The sequence below is a fragment of the Bubalus kerabau genome, chromosome 3 (genome assembly GCF_029407905.1).
Source record: "Bubalus kerabau isolate K-KA32 ecotype Philippines breed swamp buffalo chromosome 3, PCC_UOA_SB_1v2, whole genome shotgun sequence".
NCBI lineage: Eukaryota > Metazoa > Chordata > Mammalia > Artiodactyla > Bovidae > Bubalus > Bubalus kerabau.
This window is the reverse complement of record NC_073626.1, coordinates 116,101,949-116,124,799: the sequence shown is the minus strand read 5'-3', so window position 1 is coordinate 116,124,799 and position 22,851 is coordinate 116,101,949. Positions and strand designations below refer to the sequence as shown.

At 41.1% G+C, this 22,851-nt stretch overlaps 2 protein-coding genes across 6 annotated transcripts in view; one reads left to right on the top strand and one right to left on the bottom strand.

Moving 5' to 3' along the window:
• The window catches only part of RAB3GAP1 (RAB3 GTPase activating protein catalytic subunit 1), a 219,026-nt gene that overhangs the window by 27,387 nt on the left and 168,788 nt on the right, over positions 1-22,851 (top strand). The gene's annotated exons all lie outside the window — the stretch shown is intronic.
• MAP3K19 (mitogen-activated protein kinase kinase kinase 19) overlaps positions 4,729-22,851 on the bottom strand; it is a 41,390-nt gene continuing 23,267 nt past the window's right edge. For 2 of the 5 annotated variants that reach the window (XM_055572742.1, XM_055572743.1), the window contains 5 exons: positions 18,565-18,608; positions 14,191-16,641; positions 10,659-10,808; positions 8,531-9,228; positions 4,729-4,795 (listed from right to left, as the gene is read on the bottom strand). In XM_055572742.1, coding sequence (XP_055428717.1) covers positions 4,729-4,795; positions 8,531-9,228; positions 10,659-10,808; positions 14,191-16,641; positions 18,565-18,608 — 3,410 coding nt within the window. The remainder of the gene's footprint in view (positions 4,796-8,530; positions 9,229-10,658; positions 10,809-14,190; positions 16,642-18,564; positions 18,609-22,851) is intronic. The other 3 variants (XM_055572744.1, XM_055572746.1, XM_055572745.1) reach the window with 3 other exon arrangements.

Here is a 22,851-nt window from a genome sequence, read left to right as displayed (position 1 = left end):
AGTTTGTGTATATGGCATGAATTCAATTAGACATTGAATTTCATCTCAATATCTATTACAAGGAATTATTAATAAAGTTTGTTTATTGACAACATAAATCCAAGGCTCCAACATGTCTTGTTAATGTAAATCAGAAATAACTTACTGGGAGATGTGGGAAATGAGATCTCTAATATAAAAGTTACTCTTTAGTTGAGTGACTTCGTGTATCATCAAGGAGTGTGGCCACTAGGATCAGATTGTCCATATTCCAGTCTCAGCCCCATCACTTAGTTGCTGATGTCTGGGTAAATGACTTTGTGCCTTGATTTCCTAATCTACAAAATGTCAGCAATAGTACCTATTCATTGCGTTGTGAGGCTTAAGATTTGGTTGATCAGTGAAAGCTAAATAGAATGGATGGTGTTGAAGAGCATCCATTAGAAGCAGGTTGCAGCTAATTCAGGAAACTGGTCAAGGCCAGGCCAGGTACAGTAAACTTGTGTGTTAGACACTGCAGCCTACTGTTTACAGAATTCGAGTTGTTCATTCCGACTCATACTTTGGTAGTTTCTTGTGTACCTTCTTGCATCACCTCCACCATTAGTCATGTGAAATTTAATCAAACTGCTTTAACATGGCTGTTCTTTCTAACCCCGTTCCCTCCTACACCGGTTTTCCTGCACAATACTTGAAAGAAATGGAAGCCTGCAATGGCTTTCATAAAAGAGAACTAGGATAGAAAAGTTACTTTCTCTAACAGGCACTTTAAGCCTAAATATAAAATAAATGTCTTGAAATCACATTAGATTTGTCTTTGTTTCATGTTGATAACACCAGTAAGGAGTGAAAGTAAAAGTCGCTTAGTGGTGTCCAACTCTTGCTACCCCATGGACTATACAATCCATGGAATTCTCCAGGCCAGAATACTAGAGTGGGTAGCCTTTCCCCTTCTCCAGGGGATCTTCCCAACTCAGGAATCGAACCCAGGTCTTCTGCATTGCAGGCAGATTCTTTACCAGTTGAGTCACAAGGAATAAGGAGCCAGTAAGGAGTAAGGGTTTATTGTGTTTTTGTTTTTTGGTTTTTTTTTAAGAATATAATAAATGAGTTTTATTTAGGAACATAAAGTCAGTGATTCCCCTTAACCAAAGTTAGTAATCTCATTTAGCAATTCACCCTACTCAATTGTTTCTTCACTTCCCCCTCCCCCCAGCCCCCTTCTGCTTTTAGTATAATGGAGAAAATTGTTCATTTTTGTTTCAGGTCTTGTATATGACCTGCCTGTTCCCTCCACCCCAACACTACCTCTCAAATGAGGGTTTTTAATCGTACTGCCATGAAATTAACAGGCTTATTGAGACCTTACAGTGTCCAGGCATATCCCCAAGATAAGTTTTCTTTAGTCTTTCAAGTCAGAAACAATTGCTTTAGAGACAAGTCAGCTGTGGATTTTCACAAGTTTAAAGAGTCATAACAATATGAGTGCTACAGCTGTTCCTCAGGGCTGTGTGTATGTAGTTCAGCTTTTCACAGTACAGTGCGGTGCACAGAACTCTTCTTGTTAATGATCAATGAAGATACAGACTGCCTACACCCAGTATTTTCAACTTGAATCACCTGGAAAGCTTTTTAAAACGTAAGTTGCTTTAGTTACATAGCTGCCTTCAACTGAATACTTGGAAGTACAGCAGGTATGAGGAATAAAGACGGCCTGGTACATGATGGAGGCTTTTCATGGTCTTTGAGTAGATAAGTGGCTTTTTATATTGGAAATGCTCAGTACACTAAAGGCCCAGGACTGTTACCATGGTCAAGCAGGAGAGTGTGGATAAAGTAGGTGGAATCGTGCACGTCCCCCAACCCCATACTCCAGCACTCTGGCTTTTCCACAGTGGCAACTCTCCTAATTCAGCCATTGTAAAGTGTCCACAGCATAAGGGCTAAAATAAGGTAAAGTTAAGGAGGTTCTAGAGTTGGAACTACTTTTAGGATTTTACTTGGGAAGTTAAATTTCCTTTGGTTGACCTTAAGACCCGTTCAGTATGTAATGAAATTCACTTCTGAACGTGCTTGAAAACAGGTGGTGTGCCTGGTCAGATGGGGATATAGGCATAGAAAGAAATACAGTGTTGCTAAATGAAAAATGAGAAGCTTTTGAGACCAATTAAGTCATCAGAATCATTGTACTGGTGAATTGATCAGCATCTCGAGTTTTTTTTCAAGTAGAAATAAGGTAACTGATTTCATTTATAAACTGCAAATCTGGGAGGCAACAGGGAAAAGACTGAAGTCAGATGTGGGTAGCAGCCCCAAGTCACTCACCAGTTGGATGACCTTGAGAAAGTTAACATGCTTCTGAGCCCTACTGTCTGTTAATAAAATCAGACTACCACCAACCCAGACAGCCAGAATTAAATGATGTGTGCCTTTCACTATTAAGAGCTCAACGAATGCTTGCCCTCCCAGCCTTGACCTTTCTGAAATCCCAGTCTTCTTTCAGGACCTGTGCCTCCTAAAAGAAAATACAAAGGAAGCAAACACCTGGGCAGTGATATAAGCTTAATTTCAACATTAATAAATGACAAAACAGAAAGCTCTTAGGATCAAGACTTGCCTATTAAAAATGTACAAATTTTGAAGGTTCTGTTAAATTAGTGTTCAGTGTTTTCCTGTATCCGAAGAGGGGTAGGTTTATTAACACCAACTTTGTGTGTCCTTCACTGTGATCTCTATACATAGTATAAACATTTCTTAGTCCCTGCCCTTTCTTCACAGGGTTTTTATAGTTAATTGCTCCAAAGTCAGATATAATCATTCAGACTGAAACCCATACTAAGATTAAAAAACCCTACTTAAGATGGTGTTGATACACAAGTAAAATGAGCAAAGTATCCCTTCAGTTTTTATCAAATGTGAGGGAAGAAGCCTACAAACCAGAGAGAGAGAGGGAAGGTATACCCTCAAAGAACCTTCTAAACATGTTGGCCAAAGTAAACTCTTAGCTCAGCTGGACCGTGTTTCACACATCTCAAAAACTTATCAAGAAGCAGCTTGATTTTGACAAAGCTTCACAACTGGTGAGAATTAGAATTCCCCTCAAGTTAGCTTGTAGTTATGCCGTCTTCGAATGATACCAGCTACTAAATATCTGTAGACCTAGCTTAAGACAGTAGGTGTCAATGAAATATAGATGAATGGAGTCACAGCAAACCTTATCAAAAAGTCCACCAACTTGAGACTGTAATAATTCTGACAACTTGTCCCCATTCACTTTTGCAAGGTTTTTCAGTGTCCTGGAAATGAAAGAGTGACCTTAGCAGGGATGTCCTTCCATCAGGTGATGTGAGCAAAATATCCTAGAAAAGTTTGTATGCTGACCCACTCTCCCCTTATCAGATCAATGAGCTTTTATCCCACCAGCTGGCTTATGTTTAGCTAGTTCTCAATGCAGTAATTATTATATTAACACTATAAACAAGTGAAGACCTCAAATCATAGTACAAAGCACAGGGAAGGCAACCTGAGGATTATGGAGCCCACCTTGTAGAGCCCAGCTTCTTGTAGGTGGGAACTTACGAGGAGTTAGGGGACCCTCTGGCTATGAAAGGCCAAGACCCTTAGCTCTTCCTGTTAAAGTTGAGGCCCCTGTAATCACCAGTGTTAAGGCTGCTGCCTACGTAATCTGAATCTAGTGACTTTCTCCTCCTTTACCTTCTCACCTTCCTCCACTCTCCTTTGTAAGAATTTAAGTGCCTTTGCCTACCAAGCAAGAAAATACATTTACTTTTTTATACAATTTATTTTGAGCTAATGACATTAACAGGCAAAAAAAAATGGAAATAGCATATAAATCAAGAGAATTTGTAGTTCCTGGATAAAACTGTAAACACTGGAATTTTTCTCTTTTTACTGTTTAAAACAATTTGCTCATCAGTTCAGTTCAGTTCAGTTGCTCAGTTGTGTCCGACTTTTTGCGACCCCATGAATCGCAGCACGCCAGGCCTCCCTGTCCATCACCAACTCCCAGGGTCTACTCAAACTCATGTCCATCGAGTCAATGCCATCCAGCTGTCTCATCCTCTGTCATCTGCCCCCAATCCCTCCCAGCATCAGGGTCTTTTCCAATGAGTCAACTGTTCACATGAGGTGACCAAAGTATTGGAGTTTCAGCTTTAGCATCAGTCCTTCCAATGAACACCCAGGACTGATCTTTAAGATGGACTGGTTGGATCTCCTTGCAGTTCAAGGGATTCTCAAGAGTCTTCTCCCAACACCACAGTTCAAAAGCATCAATTCTTTGGTGCTCAGCTTTCTTCACAGTCCAACTCTCACATCCATACATGACCACTGGAAAAACCATAGCCTTGACTAGACAGACCTTTGTTGGCAAATTAATGTCTCCGCTTTTGAATATGCTATCTAGGTTGGTCATAACTTTCCTTCCAAGGAGTAAGCGTCTTAATTTCATGGCTGCAGTGACCATCTGCAGTGATTTTGGAGCCCCAAAAAATAAACTGACACTGTTTCCCCATCTATTTCCCAATTAGCTCATATACATGGGCAATTGTGCCTGAAGCTAGAGAAGGCTAACGTAATTACAACTTTTCAGTTAGTGACATTGCAGGATCTGGTTAAATTGGGTTAGATTGACTTTCCAGTAGGAAAACAAGGGTCCCTAAACCATCATTTCCACAATGAAACAGTAACAAAGTATCTGTAGTGGAGCTGAAAAGTCCTGATGTCTGTTCAGTGACTTCTCTTCAAGAAGGAGTGCTTCAGAAGCTGAACAGCAGAGGGTCGCTCATGCTGGTCCCTAAGAAGGCAAAAACACATTAGAATAAGCGCCCAGCAACGTGCCTGCCAACTACATCTACTTGACTCAAAATACCTACTGTAATAGTGGAAGTACAACCTGTGCCCGTCAGACAGATTTGGGTTGAGTCCAGACTCCAGATTTTAGCTGTGTAATCTTAAACCAGGGACTCCAACTCCTCTCATCAGTAAGATGGGGATAACAACACCTAACTCATTGGGATAATTTTTTTTTTTAATGTATATACAACTTTTAAAGTGTAACATAGTAATAATACAAAAATTACTACCTGATTCAAAACCAGTCCCTACATTTCCATAGTGCTTTTTTTTAATTTGTTGGGGTATAATTTATACAGAGTAAAATACACTTTTAGATGTACAGTTTAATGCACTTTTAGTTAGCATGAAATTTTAAATTTAGAGAAATCCAGGATTGAAAAGCCCTTTAGAAGTAGACATTTAAATATGCTTTGGTGATTAACTTAAATAACCCCATTTGGGGTACTCTTGGATGAGCATAAAGGGAGACAGTTTCTTAATTACCAGGTGGCACGAGTGGTAAAGAACCCACCTGGCAATGCAGGAGACATAAGAGATGCAGGGTTGAACGCTGGGCTGGAAAGAGCCACTGTAGAAGGAAATGACAACCCACTCCAATATTCCTGCCTGGAGAATCCCATGGACAGAGGAGCCTGGTGGACTACAGTTCATAAGGTCGCAAAGAGTCAGACACAATTGAAGCGACTCATGAAGTTGAACACATGAAGTACACATGTGGCTTGGGTTTTTTCCCTTGCCTCAAGAAATCAAAATGGGGAGGTATGTTCAAGTGGGAGGGGACATAGTTAAACCTATGGCTGATTCATGTTGATGTTTGGTAGAAAACAATGCAATACTGTAAAGCAATTATCCTTCAATTAAAAATAGATTTAATAAAATGCTTTTGACAATGAACTGGTCAATGAACCAATGAACTGGTCAATAGTTTTCTGCAGTAAATTATTCCTTGGGCATTCTTTTGATTAAATTTGCTATCTTGATCATTTTGGAAGCAAATGACCACAAAGAACAGCCCAGGCGAAAATGAAAATAAAAATAAAATACTTTTAAAAGAAAGTGATCATGAATGATTCTAAAATAAAAAATCTCTTCCCTTCCAGAGGCTCTTTCTCTAGTCTTCAAAACATGCAGAAATTTCCTCTCCAAAATGTCCTTAAATGACCATCATTTCTAGCTGCCATCCTATATCTTCTATTCCTGCCAAATTTCTCTAAGTTCAGCAAGTCCAATAACTTGTTTTCAACATTCACTATCCTAAATCTTTACTATTTGGCCTACTTATCTCTCTACAAATTGTCCTTTTAAAATTAATCCTGACCAGGGAGGACTTTCCTGGCAGTCCAGTGTTTAAGACTCTGTGCATCCAGGGCAGGGGGTACTGGTTTGATCCCTGGTCAGGGAACTAAGATCCAACGTGCTGCACAGTGCAGCCAAAAAACTGGGGGAAAAAAAAAAAAGTAGTCCCTGTGAAACTAAGCATAACCTTCTCCTTACCAGATTTAGTGAGCTCAGCCTCCTTGTCATTTCTGTAGCATTTGAAGTATTCAGTACCCTGCTTCTTTCTGAAACAATGTCTGCTTGGTCTTAAGAGAAACTGTCCTCTTTATTCTCCCCCCATGGGGCAACTCGCCTCCCTCCCTTTCTTCCAATTGAGTACTAGAATTAATTCTATGCATACTGTGTTCTTTTCTCCCATGAGTATTTTCAAAACCATTTTCCTCAGCCCTCTAACTTTTTCATGGCTATAGCTGCCAACCTTTTGATTTTCAAATACGCATCTCCAATGCTCACTGCTTTCCTGAGCAGCAACTCCATAGCTTCAAATATTTCCTTCAACTTCCTCCACTATTGCTCATTGACAACTTTCTATTATTTCTCCCATTATCCAGGTTCAAAACCATGAGATCCTATCATCATCCATCATCAAGTCCTGATTCACCTTCCTCTAAAATGTCTTGGAATCTCCTTTACACTCCCACTGCTTCCATTACCATCAAAGTGCAAGCTCTAAATTCCAGAATGGCCCCCATTCAAGGTCCCTCTACAGAATCTGCTACCTGACGTCCCTCCCCAAAGACCTTTCTTTTCATGGTGTCCTTTACCCCAAATTCTTTGCAGTTCCCTGCTCTCCACTGCCTATTGCAACAAAGTTAAACTCCTTGGCCTGACTCCCCAGAATTTCTGAAACCTGCCCATAGTAGTACCCCGTCATTATTCTGACTGCTTCCCCAAATTCATTTGTTATATTCAGTCCTTTTTCCTAGTTTTTAACCTGATCATCTCTACTTTGAGTGCCTTTCCCTTTTATTTATGAATATCCATACCTCCAAGGAGTTATTTTCATAGACAACAGGCAAGATTCTAGAGTCCTTAGGGTCTTTGGCTTAGAATTTCAGGAGATAATTATATGCTTGCATGACACTCATTAGGTAAGGTGTATTAACATTCTCCCATGGGTTATTAATGGTGGAGCCCTAATTACGTACTCCATGCTATGCTAAGCAATTACACACACCATTTCACTTAACCTTCACAACAACCCTGTTAATTGATTATGAGTTGTGTATTGCTTAGTTTATGAAGCAACAGTTCAAAAGGAAAGTAAAAAAAAAAAAAAAAATTCCACCCTTTCTCTTTAAAGCTGTTTGTGTGTATAATGAGAACTTGAAAAAAAAAAAAAAAGTAGCAAGCAGTTGTTGTGGATCAATAATAGATCATTGTTCAATTCAAAAGAAAGTAACCACAGTAGTTCTAAGAGGTAAAACCAATCTCCCAAACTAGTACTGGTCCATATGATATTCCTAACACATTTGTGTCCTTTTTGTGAGGTGTTTTGGCAGACAGGAAGGGGCAGCTCTGTGCCCACAGCTCTGCCTGCAAACCCATCCTTGGATACCTAGGGCATCTGCATCTGGGGATGCCCAGAACTGCACCCCACCCCCGCCCCAACACTGGAGTATGTGGTGCTGTCCTAGCCTCTGTGATTCCCTGAAATCAACCAGGTCAGGCTGATTGATATAAAGGTGCTGGAAGAGGAAGACAGAGGTGACCTTCTGGGACTTTTCTGCTTCCCCAAACACTACCCACTTGATGCTTGAAATACTTCAATTAGAGATTTGTTCCTTTGACTCAAAATGTTTCCTCTCACTTTAAATGCAAGTGTTTCTGGGGGAATAATACATTAAATCTGTCAATCATCGATTAATCAATTCATGTCATTTCCTGGATATGAATGAATTTCTCACATACTTTCCTGAGAGCCAGTTTTAGGAAGGAATGAGAACACTGGTTCCCCAAAAGGGGAGGGAAGCTAAGCACAGATGATGCCATTTCACCATGGCTACTCCCTGGGAAGATGTCTCTTTGGTAAATAAACAGATCTTGCAAATAAATAGCAATTCTTGCACATCCATTGATTTGACCAAGTACTGTCTGAACCTGATAAGACATTTAATTGAGACACTTCCCACTTGAAGCATTACCCCCACACCCTGACACAACACAGAACACATCACCCAGTGTGGCTACTCATGATTCTTTTCAGAGCAAAATCACTCCCCACTTGATTTTGTAACCTGAGCAGAGCTAAAAATGGGCCATAAATCTCAGGGGAAATGTCAACTGCTTGAAATCTCTGGGGATTTATCCTCCTTTCTTGCTTTCAGTTTCTTACCTGGTGAGGCATGCACGCACAAAGTCTGCTGCGTTTTCTGAGAAGCAATCTGGTAAAGGAGGCATCAGCCCTCGGTGTGCGCCAATGTAAAACATGGCTGCCATCCTGTCCATGGAAGCCAGTGGAGGCTTCCCAGTGGCCATCTCAAACACAGTGCAGCCAATGCTCCAGATGTCTGACTTCCGTCCATAGCCAGACTCATTGATGACTTCTGGGGCCATCCAATATGGAGTCCCATGCATGGACTTGAGCATGTCACTGTGGGTGCCATTTAGGCCAGCCCAGGCCAAACGCTTGGCACAGCCAAAGTCAATCAGCTTTATGATTCCAGTTGGCATAAGCATAACATTATTTCCTTTGATATCTCTATGCACTACACAGTTCTCATGGAGATAAGCAACACCTTGCAGAATTTGTTCTGTATATTTGCAGAACACCATCTCAGGCAATGGCCCAAAACGGTTTATAATACTAGAGATGGAGCCACCAGGAACAAACTCCATGAAAATGCTTAAGATGTTTTCTTCCAAGCATGTCCCCAAATAGGCCACAATGTTGACATGTTTCAAGGCTTTGAGCAAATCAACTTCTTCCTGCAGTTTCTGATATTCTTTTTCAGTAGCTAATTTATCAGAGGTATCCAAAGCCACCTGTTTTACAGCTATTAGCTGTCCTTGGCTAGTAAGACCACAATATACCTAGAAGCAAACCAATACCTTATTATTAAATATAAACGGTGACTCATTCACAAAATGCCTCCCAAACCCTTGTTTTTCTCTAAGATGATACATCCTTGTGTAAATGTGAAGTATTATACTTAAACAAATTGAAAGTTGCAGGGAAGCAAAGATTGGGATAAGTAGCATGGTGAATGCATATCATAATAGCTTAGGTTCAGTCATCTCTAGCAATCTGTGCAAATACTGGGTTGCCCAAAAAGTTTGTTCAGGTTTTTCCATCCCATCTTACTGAAAAGCCCAAACAAACTTTTTGGTTAACCCAATACCATGTACAGTGCTTGGGCTTTTAAAAAAATTTTTTGGAGTAATAATTTTTATTGGACTGCAGTTGATTCACAATATTGTGTTAGTTTCCAGTGTACAGCAAAGTGAATCAGCTATGCATATACATATATCCCAAATGGCAACCCACTCCAGTATTCTTGCCTGGAGAATCCCAGGGACAGAGGAGCTTAGTGGGCTGCTGTCTATGGGGTCGCACAGACTCAGACACGACTGAAGCGACTTAGCAACAGCAGCTGGGACTTTAGATGGTATTTTATGCAATTCACAAAATATAAGAAATATCTTTTGTTTTTGCTTCTTGGCAACGGCTCTCCCAACTTCGGGTAACATAACTTGAATTGTTGAACAAAAAGACCTCTTTCCCACAGGACTTGACCCTCAGAGAAGGAGAGGCTAGAAATACAATGAGTGCCAAAGAATTGATGCTTTTGAACTGTGGTGTTGGAGAAGACTCTTGACAGTCCCCTGGACTGAAAGGAGATCCAACCAGTCCATCCTAAAGCAGATCAATCCTGGGTGTTCATTGGAAGGACTGATGTTGAAGCTGAAACTCCAATATTTTGGCCACCTGAAGTGAAGAGCTGACTCATTTGAAAAGACCCTGATCCTGGTAAAGATTGAGGGCAGGAAGAGAAGGGGGCGACAGAAGATGAGATGGTTGGTTGGCATCACTGACTCAATGGGCATGGGTTTGGGGGGACTCCAGCAGTTGGTGATGGACAGGGAAGCCTGGTGTGCTGCAGTTCATGGGGTCGCAAAGAGTCGGACACGACTGAGTGACTGAACTGAACTGAACCATCCCATGAAGCCTGAGAACGAGAGCCAAAAGGAGAGACAGAGAGGCCAGACTCTGATGACATTATTTGACCTCTGAAACCAGCTGTGCCCCAAGTCAGACCTACTCCAGACACTTCAGTTGCATAAAACAGTGGACATCTTTTCTTCAAGCTGGTTTGGGTTGGGTTTCCTATTACTTCCAACTGAAAGATCTCTAAGTAAAAGTGTATATGGAGTGAGGAGGGCAAACAGGAAGATTAGGAAAGAGGGAGGGGTCGAGGAGGAATGGGTTTTTTTAATTTCAGCAAGCTTCCTGTTTCACTTACTGTGCCATATGCTCCCTTCCCGAGGATCTCACCCTTGGTCCACAGGATAGATTCTTCATACTTTAAACTATTTTCAGAAAATGTCTTCTTTTCATGTGAGTTGAAAAATCTCACCTCTTTGTCATATCTCCTGAAGCCGTTACTATATCTCTGAAAGAATGAGACAAAAAATGTCATCATTACATTGAGTCCTTGGGACAGAGAGAAAGGGCAGATAGGAGAATCTTCCTTTTCTAACTTCGGACCAATCAGAGAAGGCCACATATGCACCCTTAACCAATCACACGGGAGGCCCCTTCCAGTTAACCATCCCCCGAAACAACATCCCCAGAACAACAGCCTCCAATCAGGGCACTGCTGCTGCTGCTAAGTCGCTTCAGTCGTGTCCGACTCTGTGCGACCCCATAGATGGCAGCCCACCAGGCTCCCCCGTCCCTGGGATTCTCCAGGCAAGAACACTGGAGTGGGTTGCCATTTCCTTCTCCAATGCAGGAAAGTGAAAATTGAAAGGGAAGTCGCTCAGTTGTGCCCGACTCTCAGCGACCCCATGGACTGCAGCCTTTCAGGCTCCTCCGTCCATGGGATTTTCCAGGCAAAAGTACTGGAGTAGGGTGCCATTACCTTCTCCGAATCAGGGCACACCTGAAGCCTTTTTCCACTAAAAATCTTTCTCACTCCTCTGCCTGCTTTTGAGTCTCTGCTGCTGCTGCTGCTAAGTTGCTTCAGTCGTGTCCGACTCTGTGTGACTCCATAGACAGCAGCCCACCAGGCTCCCCCGTCCCTGGGATTCTCCAGGCAAGAACACTGGAGTGGGTTGCCATTTCCTTCTCCAATGCATGAAAGTGAAAAGTCAAAGTGAAGTCACTCAGTCATGTCCGACTCTTGGCGACCCCACGGACTGCAGCCTACCAGGCTCCTCTGTCCATGGGATTTTCCAGGCAAGAGTACTGGAGTGGGGTGCCATTGCCCTCTCCATTTGAGTCTCTACCAAATGCAAATGATGGTGGTTGACTCCTTTGTTATAATGAGCTCTGAATAAATAGCCTTTGCCTGTTCTATTTCCACAACACACACACACACATAAAGGAATTTATACCTACATTTCCATACACATACACACATATATACACAAATATACATACATATAGATATTCTCTCTCTCCTTTTTTTTTGGCTGTGCCACATATCTTGTGGCATCTTAGGTCCTCAATCAGGGGTTGAACCAGAGCCTTCGGGAGTCTTAACCACTGGATTCCCAGGGAATTCCCCAAACCTTCTTTCTTACATACATGTGCATGCATCCACAAGCATAACAAGCAAGTCTGAAGGTCAAGACCAGCTGCAATAGACTAAAGATCCATGGTCCTCTAGACCCTTGCTACTCAAAGGAGAATCTGCGAACCAGCTCTATCAATATCCCATGGGAGCTCGTTAAACTTGCAGAATCTCAGACCTCAGACATATGGAATCAGTTCTACATTTCAGTGTGATCCTCAAGAGATATGTATCCACAGTAAACCTTTAGAGGCCCTGCCCTTGGGAAATAAGTATCTTTGTAGAGCTTACACCACGTTTTCCAACTGTTTGATCAGAACCAAAAATACTTTGTCTTGATCTCCTCTAAGAGTTCTTAAAAATAAATGATGGTGATGTAGAGGCACAGAGAAGGCCCTTAAGAATAAGACATGGCACAGGATCACCTTTCTTAGAAACGACCCCAGGTGCCTTCAAAGGGCCTCATGGGTTCCTCCTCCTCCCCAGCCTTTCATGTTTCTATTCAAACTGAAATATAAGGACTGCTTGGAAATGAAAGATCACAGAAGGTCAGTTTTTTATTCCAATTGCAGGATAGGATTATGGGCTGATTATATTTACCAGCTTGTTAGCTTTTCTTGAATGTGAACTGGCAGACTTGTAGACCCATCTCAGACACACAGGCGTGTACACATGTACCCCTGTCTCCCACCCAAGCCTGGCAGCCTTTCTGCATCACTATCCACCTCCCAGCAGAGACCACGCTCACCATGAGGGTGGAGCTGGCCTTTTATGGCAAGGAATATTCCCACTGTATAGTGATTAAAAGTGTTGGGCTGGAATCAGGATGCCCCTCCCCACCGCTCACTCCCTGCGAGACTTTCTAAACCTCGATTTCCTCATCTGCAGAATGGAGACTTGTTATTACCTCCAGGACTGATCTCATGGAGCTATTATGAAGACAGAAAGGAGACAGTATAATGTGTCTCACTCATATATATCAAGTTCTCACCTTGTGTATTCTTCTGTTCGATTATTTAAAATAATTATTTCTGATCCTGAAAGAGCATGATATAACCCTCGTTAGTGTTTAGTGAATGTTTCAGCTAAACCGAATGCTTCTATCTTTAAAATTTAGGAGAAGATAGGACTTCCCTGGTGGTCCAGTGGTTAAGACTTCACACTTTTCCAAAGCAGGGGGTGCGAGTTCTAATACTGATCAGGGAGCTAAGATCCTGCATGCCACAAGGTACAGCCAATAAACAAACTCCAAGTCTGTTGGGGTAGGAGAACAAGCAAACAAACAAAAACTTTCATCTTAAAAAAAATTTAGTAGAACAGGAGGGTGATATACTGCAGTGAAAACTAAAACAGCCATAACCCTACCACCTGTTAATATTCTTCTCCCCATCCCAACTCCAATGCCAAACAAATTTTTTTTAATGTATTCAGGATTATTGCTTATGTTTTCTTGAGAGCAATGGCTGTGTCTTGTACCCTATTATGTCTCCAGTTCTTATCCCAATACCAGGAACATAGGAGGCATCAATAATATTTTTCTATTAAAGCAAACCATTTGGCAACAAATGCTCAAGTGCAGGGAATCTTTGAGAAAAGATCTTTTCGTGTCTTCATATGTTTTTTGGAACTAGATGGTGAGCTACTTCAGGGGCTGTGTATCTCACATACCACCTAGAGTAATGCTTTACCCGCAATTATCTCCCAGCTGTTAGTTGTTGATTGAAAATATCATCACCAAATATATAATATCTACCTATTTTAGTAAGTAGTTTTGCTACAGTAATGTGTCCAAAGTGATTCCAATGCAGTGTCAGGCTAGCTAAATTCTAGAAGTGAGGCAGCATAATGAAAACAGCATGAGAGTCAGGGGACCTGGATTCCAAACTTGCAACCAAACAATGAAACCTTGATGAAACTGTTTAACTCCTTAGGGTTTCTGATTCCCCATTTGAAAATAAGGGGTTTGAAGCAGAGTGTCTCTGAGGTCCCTTCCCGCCCCAGTGAATCTCTGATTATTAGTTATGTGATGTGCGGTGCTTAGTCACGCAATTGTGTCTGACTCTTTGCAACCCCATGGACTATAGCCCGCCAGGCTCCTCTGTCTATGGAATTTTCCAGGCAAGAATACTGGAGTGGGTTGATATGCCCTCCTCCAGGGGATTTTCCCAACCCAGGGATCAAACCCAGGTCTTCCGAATTGCATGCGGATTCTTTACTGTCTGAACCACTAGGAAAGCCTGATTCTAGTTATACCAACCTGTATTTTGACATTTGTTGTCTCTCTACCTAATTCTTGCATGGTATTTCCTCTCTTGCTGAGGACAAAATCTCGGCTTTCAGGATCTGTTTCATCTGCCATTATTTGGTAAGAGTTGTCATCTTTCTCATCAAGAGCTAATAGTTCTGCAGCTAGACAACCTAAGAGTTCATCTGTCAATTCTTCATTCTTTACAGAGTCTAGAATTTCTTGGGAAATTGAATCTGCATCACTTAAAGTTTTTCCAAGTGTTTGATATGGAATTGACTCATTAGCTAAACTATCATGATCCAAAAACAGCGCCCAGTGTTGATATGCTTGAGAAGTTGCACTTTCTTGTTTCTCTTGGGAAGAGAAACTCCTAAGAGTTTTTGACTTATCTGAAAAACTATCAAAGTCTACATCGTTAGTTAAAATTTGGTTGGCATTTGTTTCACCGGGAGATGCTACCTTCTGCTCTTCTTGCAGTACATGCATGTTGGAACTCTTCTCACTGGGTACTGCCCAGCTGTTTTCTGAAAGGACAAATGGGGTCTGGTGGCGTAGCTCTTCAAGCTGATGCAGACCTCTGAGGCTCGTGGCAAGTATCTGATTGTTAGAAATGTCTTCTTCATCAGCCGACTCTTCCATAGAGACTTCTTCAACAATGGACAAATCTGAGACAGGAAAGAAATCATTCTGTTCAGTGAACTGCTCATGAGCCTGAACCAAGTTCATGGGCTGAACTTCATCTTTGGAAGATAGAAAGTCATTTCCTGAAGACTTAATCTGCCACCCTGGTTCTGAAATGCCATCACCAGTTTCAGCATCTTGTAGGGTGCTACCTACAGCCTGGAAATCCTTTTCTTTAGAAATTAAACTTCTGTGCTTTTGTTTAATGCCAAGAGAAGATCTGGGGGGTTTACTATGCGGTCTTTTCTGAGAAAGTCTGTTTCGGCTATTGCTGCTCCTCTCGCTGTGTGAAGATCGACATTTATTGGTGATACATCTGCCTGATGGAGCTGAGCATATCTCTCGGTGATACTTGTTTTCATGCCGTTCAGCCTCTCGCATGTGACAATAAACAGGAGTTCCAAACATTTCATAGATTCCAGGCCCATTCGCAGTTGAATTGATCTCTTTGAACATGTCACTATACTTCAGATCTAAGTAATTCAGTCTTGGCTCTGCTGGTTGAGCAGAGAGAGGAACAGAAGACTTTTTTATTCCTGGATTTTTATAGAGGCAAGGGAATGATGGCTTTTTAGGTTTCAAAGCCTGGTAAGCAGATTGCTTCCTTTCTGTCTGTGGCATTCTCCTTTGAAACTTGGATGGTTGCCGAGGTCTGGGATCCACAAGCCCCAAAGCAGGAAAAACTTGAGTTTTTATACTGGTTTTATGCGTGGTAGGCTTCACGGAACCTTCAGTGGAAATCATGAAATTTTGAGGTGTCCTGTTACTGGTCTTCGTCTTTGAATCTAACTTATTTCTCTGGGTTTTCACCTTATGCCTGTCATTTTCTTGGTGTGCAAGTATGTTCAAGCTACTATTGCTACGAAGGATGCCCTTTCGTTTTTGGAGGCTTGGTTTGGTTATTGCTCGTTCTTTGGGAGTTTCATCTCCAGGGAAAGTGATGTGGATAAGAGGCACTGTCCCATTCATTTCTGGTTTGGTTGTTTCTGCTACTGATATTTTTGTACTTGTCTCCATGCTGCTATGATCTTCTGAGAGCTTTTCAATGCGGCCATCAGTGACTACATCAGACAAACTTTTACGAACAGAGTAATCTTCTGAAATATGGTCTAGTTCAATTGCTTCGCCTTTAAGTGCTGAAGCACTTTTTGAATCAGCTTTATCACTTTTAGTCCCTTTATCCTGGCTTAGACCTATATCTGATGGCAGGGCTTCTTGGAACTTGATTGGCTTGGTATATCCAATTTCTGAATCTTGTTCATAGTTTCTGGCTCCTGAATCCCCTTTCTTTCCCGATGAAAGAGATGGAGCGTTCTCTTCTGCTCTTCTCAGTTCATTACCGTGGCAGGCAATATCCTCTTCCCTATCTGCAGGAAAATTGCCTTCCTTGAAATTCTCCAGGGACACTAAAGATTGTCCTTTTTCAAAGTGAAAGACTTCAATGTTGACACATCCTTCTCTTTCCTTGGGTTTCCTACTTGCTTCCTTTTCCAGGTGTTGTCTGTGATGGTGAGACTTCCAAAAAGAGCACATGTTTCTGGACCAAATAGAACCGTCAAAGGATCTGAGAGTCTGATCTGCTAACATCTTGATCGATGCTTCCTTCTGCTTATTTGATGGTCTAAATTCATCAGATTGACTAATAGGCTCTGAGAGCTTAGGTATGAAAGATACAAGGTGTGGCATATTTCTTTCTCTCGCCTTTTGATCCTTGTGACTTAGGGGTATAGTAAGGAGACCAGATCTTTTGGGCAGAGATGATAGTGGTGGCAGAGGGAACTAAAAGGAAAGAAAGAAAATTAATGAATGTAGAAACACATATGCATTTCATGTTAACTGGTTTCAAGTAATGTGAAGAGATTTTAAGATTCTCTTTAGGAAGGGCTTTAAAGTACAAAGTTATCCTGGAGATCACAATTTAAAAAACTAAAATCTCATTCCTGGTGTTTTCTTATGACCAAGGTAAGACAATACTTTTAAAAACTAATATTAATATTAACATTACAAGATTCATGCTTATCTATTAAAAATAAAGTCTCTATCATATAAATTATAAAACATTTACATTTTTAAAGATTTCTATTGTCATTTCTATCTACATTCTGTTTTATTTCTACTTTGTATCTATTCTCTTTCCTGTTTACTTTCCATGGAATTTATCCAAAACCTAAAATTCCCACTTGCTGCTGCTGCTAAGTCACATCAGTTGTGTCTGACTCTGTGCGACCCCATAAATGGCAGCCCACCAGGCTCCCCCGTCCCTGGGATTCTCCAGGCAAGAACACTGGAGTGGGTTGCCATTTCCTTCTCCAATGCATGAAACCAATGCATGAAAGTGAAAAGTGAAAGTGAAGTCGCTCAGTCGTGTCCGACACTTAGTGACCCCATGGACTGCAGCCCGCCAGGCTCCTCCGTCCATGGGATTTTCCAGGCAAGAGTACTGGAGTGGGTTGCCAGTGCCTTCTCCGAAAATTCCCACTTAGAACAGCTTAAAATTGCTGTTACATTTATTTACTCTGTGATCATTCAGACCAACTCAGAATTTTCATATGGAACACAACTACTCCTCATTGCTTGGCTGAATTGTTTTGCTGAAGGTGGCTTATAAATCTGCCATGCTATACACTTGAAAGTTAGCTCCTGGGACTTCCTGGATGGTCCAGTGGCTGGGCCTCCGTACTTCCGCTGCCAGGGGTGTGGGTTCGATCCCTGGTTGGGGAATTAAGTTCCCACATTCCTTGAAGTGTGGCCAAAAAATCTAAAAAGAGAAAGTTAGCTCACTAAATTTTTAAAATTTCCTTGGCTTTCCAACTATTTTCAAATTCAGTTCAGTTTAGTCTCTCAGTCGTATCTGACTCTTTGTGACCCGATGGACTGCATCACGCCAGGCCTTATTATTATCAGCCTCTAGAGGTCAGTGTAACCCAATATATAATATTTAGCTTTTTGGTCAGTTAAGCTATAAACTCTTTACATGTTTCACTGTGGCCTTGTGTATATAGATTTGATACCTAATGATATAGCATAGAAAAGCATAGATCATGAGTGGTAATTAAGAGCTACATGTTTAATTTTCATTCTGTTGCCACCCGCGTGTTAGAAGAGAGGAAAAGAAATCTGACTAGAAATATGCATGAAAAACACCAGAGACACAGTATAATTCCCCAGTTTTATTGCCTACATGACTTCTCAAAATTAGAAGCAGATTCTTCCAGTGCTTTAAACATCTCCCTAGTAGCAGCCTTTTTTTTTTTTTTTAAGGCAAATGAACTTTTTTTTTTCAACACTAAGCAATATATATGTGTTTTCTCAAAGACTTATAGGATACAGAAGAGTCAGACAGTTGGAGAACTGCAAGCCTCTTTCAAAATGCCTTACTTACAAATGAGACAACCGGGGAAATCTTTCTACCATGGAAAAAGAATCACCTAACTTTCCAATGCATTAAAAAAAGAAAAATTAGGTATGTCCAAAAGAGCTACTCACTTCATTATGTGGAGAACTATACCCAGAAAATATATATACACGTCAAGATATAATTTTCTCAGAAATTATTTGCTCCTTTATAAACTATATGTGAGTTGTTGTTTTTCCAAGATTATATGCTGAGGATTTGGGTTCTGAGTTTTTTGATAGAATTTGTCTCTGACAAGATTCTTTGGTTTTAATTCGTAAGCCAAAAATGCTCAAAACTACTCTTACCTCAATTCTTCGGCTAGTATACTTCATGTCAGAGATAGAAAACTCTGTAACAAGAAAAATAATAGTAATTATTATTAGGTATTCTTAGTAGTAGAGTGAACATAGTCAGCCCTAAGCCAGGGGATGTGGATGGAGTGATCCTGTCTCTGAGGTTTGAGGGCAAGTTGGTAAAATGAAGTTTTTTCCAGATGTGATCTACATGGAGGTGGGTGCAGAATTACCACACAAAACTACTGCCACTTAGGGGGGTGTTATTTTAACATACTAGTTTTTATATAAATACATGTTATACATATGTTTTATATTTATAACATTTGTACACACATCATGTGACATTTATTTACTTATTTTTATTTATATTCCTTCTGGAAACACGTGCCCTCTGGATCAGAAAATAGAGCACTTATCACCTGTGACTCATCCCAGTGCCAGTTCCTTGCACCGCACTTCCCTGCAAGCTGGTGCAATGAGAACCAGATATTTCCCTGCACACGTGGTGCGATTGCACCACAGGAGGAGACCCTGAAATTAGGAGACTCAGAGCTTACAGAGAATGTCGGCAGTTCGAACCATCTTTCCCTTCCAAGAAAGAGAGACCTTTACTATGAAATGTATGCTAATGTCCCTAGGAGAAAGGGGAAATGTGTCTCTGAGTCTTGGTTGTTTGTTTCTTACCCTAGAAAGTTAAGCAAATGGCATTTGGCAAAATCAGCCTTGATCTTCTGGAGCAATATCTTATCTCTAATTTCCAAGCCATATTTGTCCTTCAATCCTTTTTTAAATTGGTCTCCCAATGCTTTTTACTCAGAAAACCCAGACTTCACAGAAATGTGAAAATATTTGCGTATTATTGTCTCGCAACTGTTGTTTGAACTCAAATATGGGATAGAGCATAAAGTCTGAAGGGGCGCAGGGAAGGGTGAGATGGAATTTACCAGGAAGGGTAAAACCTAGTTGTTTTATTCTTATGAAAACATCACAATGGTCCCTAAAACCCCACTCACCATCGCAGCTTAAAGTTGAAGCCAAAGGCTCCAAATGTAATCAGGGTTGAAGTGAAAGTAGCTTAGTCATGTCCGACTCTTGGCGACTCCCAATACTGGAGTGGGTAGCCTTTCCCTTCTCCAGGGGATCTTCCCAACCCAGGGATCGAACCCAGGTCTCCCACATTGCAGGCAGATTCTTTACCAGCTGAGCCACAAGGGAAGCCCAAGAATATTGCAGTGGGTGGAAGAAAGCACATAAATGGATGAAGTGGGGCAAGTAGGGACAGTGGTGAACTAAAATCATGTGCCCCAACTACTGGGGCATCCATTTCCCAGTTTCAGCTGGTGCTGTCCGTTCCGGCTGGGTAATCCAGCACTGCTAGATCTTCCAATTGCCAAGGGAAGCCAGAGGGCTGGAGACTTTATGTGAGATCTCCCTCGCCTTCTTTTTAAAAATACTCTGAAGGCAAAAAAAAAAAAAATGTCTGTAGGTCCTTTTTTAGGCACAGGCTGCCATTTCGAAATTTCACTTCAAGAAATCTCTCTGAGATGTATCACAGGGAGAGAAGCCATTCTCAAGCAAAAAACGGTCACCTAAAAAGAGGATCCCAATAAGAAAGGACGCAGGCATTCTGCTTAGCCACAACTGGCCAAAGAACCACCCCAATTCTTTATCCATTTATTCAGCCAATATTTACTGAGTTCCTATTGAGTAGCCAACACTGTCCCAGATGATGACAATATAATTGTGAATGACAGACTAAATTCTTGCCCTCGTAGAGGTTGTATTCTAGAGGTTGAGACTTTAAAATATATTACAAAATAATACTAGAAATATAACGGAATATGATTTATAGTTGCCTGCATAGGTACAATCCTCTGAGCTAAAAAATCTTTCAGTTATTATAAATATTTAGAGGGATACTCTCCAGTATTGATGAGGAATGACAAGAGATGGAAAGGCACTCTTTATATTTCTGATGAGAATGTAGAGGTAAGATCTTTCCAGAAGGTAATGGGATAATATTTACTGAAAGCCTTTTAAAATGTGTATCAAAACTTGCCTCCTTACGGCAGTAGGTAGCATGTCAGTCTCATAAAAAGAGTATTGAATTAAAAGTATGAGTTAAAAGATTGAATGTACAAACTTTCCTCCTCTCTCTCCACAAACTCCACTAAAATGATGGTAAACTAATTTTTTTTAAAGGGAAAGAAAGGAACTCCCTGGGTCCAGTGGTTAGGGCTCAGTGCGTTCACTACCGGGGCCCTGGTTGGGGAACTAAGATCCTGCAAGTTGCCCAGCCAAACAAAAAATAAATAAATAATTAAAAGGTAAGGAAGAACAACAACAGAAACCCAGCAGGTAAAGTAGCACATGCATGACATCAGTGAAATTTCAGACAGTGAAAACTATATAGAGAAATAATAACCTGTCGAGTTGTCAGCTTTCTCTGCAGCAGGGAGAACTCAACAAGAAATGAGAACCCCGGAAAGGAGAAGGAATTGAAAATATTAATACCAGACACCTCTAAAGGTGGGGATGCAAGTGAGACTGAAACAAGGGGTTGCTTCAGTCTGTACGAGCAGTAGATTCCAGACTCCCTGTCCTGCCCCAATAGCTGAGGGTTGCTCTTCTCCATTCCTGGCTGGAAGTGTATTCTCTGAAGAGCCTGAAAGATGCTAAGGTGCTAGGTAAAGCTGAGAGCAGAAACAGGGTGCTGGAGTGAAAAAGTGAGGATAAATGAAAGCCTCGACCTTGACATGTGACACTCCAGTCTTATAACCTACAGGCAGGAGGCTGGATTCTTCTCACTGGAAAACTAGCTGAGAGAAATCCCTCACCCAGCCATTCACGTCTCTGCCCATTCCACAAGTCCCCGTGAGCCCCTGGCACTTTTTAGACTCCCCCTCTTAAAAACCAATAATCACCAAGGATCAACTGACATATGGGAACAGCCTCTAACATGAAAATATGGAGAACAAAACAGAAAGAAAGAAAAAAGCTCAGAGGAAATTGAGACAGTGAAAACTATCATTAATATAATCCATGCATCTTCTTCAGGAAGCTCCTGAAATTATGTACCCCCCCACCCCCTGCCAAATGAGGTATAAACCAAGGGAGAGGAAGCTGTGTACACAGCATACAGGGGTCAAACACAGACAGCCAAGGCACTTCCAGGATAATAGTGAGGAACTCCCAGAGAGACAGCTGGTCAGGAGGTCCAAGGACCAAGGAACACAGGGTGAAACAGGAGGGCAGAGTGTTCCAGGAGTAATGTCTCCAAAAACAAAACAAACCAATGAATTACCTGGTGTGCAGTTGCCTGTACTGAGGTGCGTTTCTCAGGTCCATTAGACAGGATGGGGATGAATTAGTGACAGATATACAGAAAGTAAACAAATGCTGAAATGAAGCGGTTATTAAAGCCAGGATAAATAGAATGTCTCAAAAGAAAAGCAATGCCATCAAAGCACAGTCTGGGGCTCAGCTGTGAATGATATTTTATCTAGTCATAATAAGGGAGACATGAAATATTAATTTTTTAAAGCACAAAGATTTCAAACATGGCCTTGTATGCAGATAGTAATGTTAAATTTTTAAATTCTAATATCTATGAGCAATCAAGCACTGTAGTTATAAACATATTATTTAAAAATGTGGAATTGCATTCTAGAAGAAACCGGAAACAGTATTTGTGCTTCTTATTTCTTATTTTTTATTTCTGCTCATCTGTCTTTTCTGAATTTTTCTTAAACAACATTTATTGATTATCTTAAGATTGCATGTAAACAAAAAAAATTTTTTTTTAAGAGAACAAACACCAGCCTGGTAAACCCAGCTGATTTTTTTCAGACAAGATCATAACACCTATGGAGCAGACCCCATTACAGAATACTGACCTAACCCAGTTTGTTTTTGTTTGAATGTGCTGCTTTTATTACATCTTCAAGATTCTCTGTGGTTTGGCCAAGAGAAATGCTATTTCCACAATGTCCAGTTCAGTTTCTCCATCTATCCTTTCTCCACTTAGTACCTGTACCAACTGCCCCTCCTTTTCTCTAAACTCACCTCCTCTAGAAAACTATGTTTCTCCTTTTTTTCCCCTCATAATTAAAGTGAGGCTCAGATGGGAGTTGTGAGCTCTGAACACATGTGACATGGTGCTTAATTATGTTGGCTTTGGAGATGGGGGTCCAGGTTTGAACCCAGCCTCTGTAACCCACTAGCTATGTGACCTGAGCATACACTTAACCTCCTGAGGCCTCATTTATAAAACAAGCATGTTAATATTAGCTATAT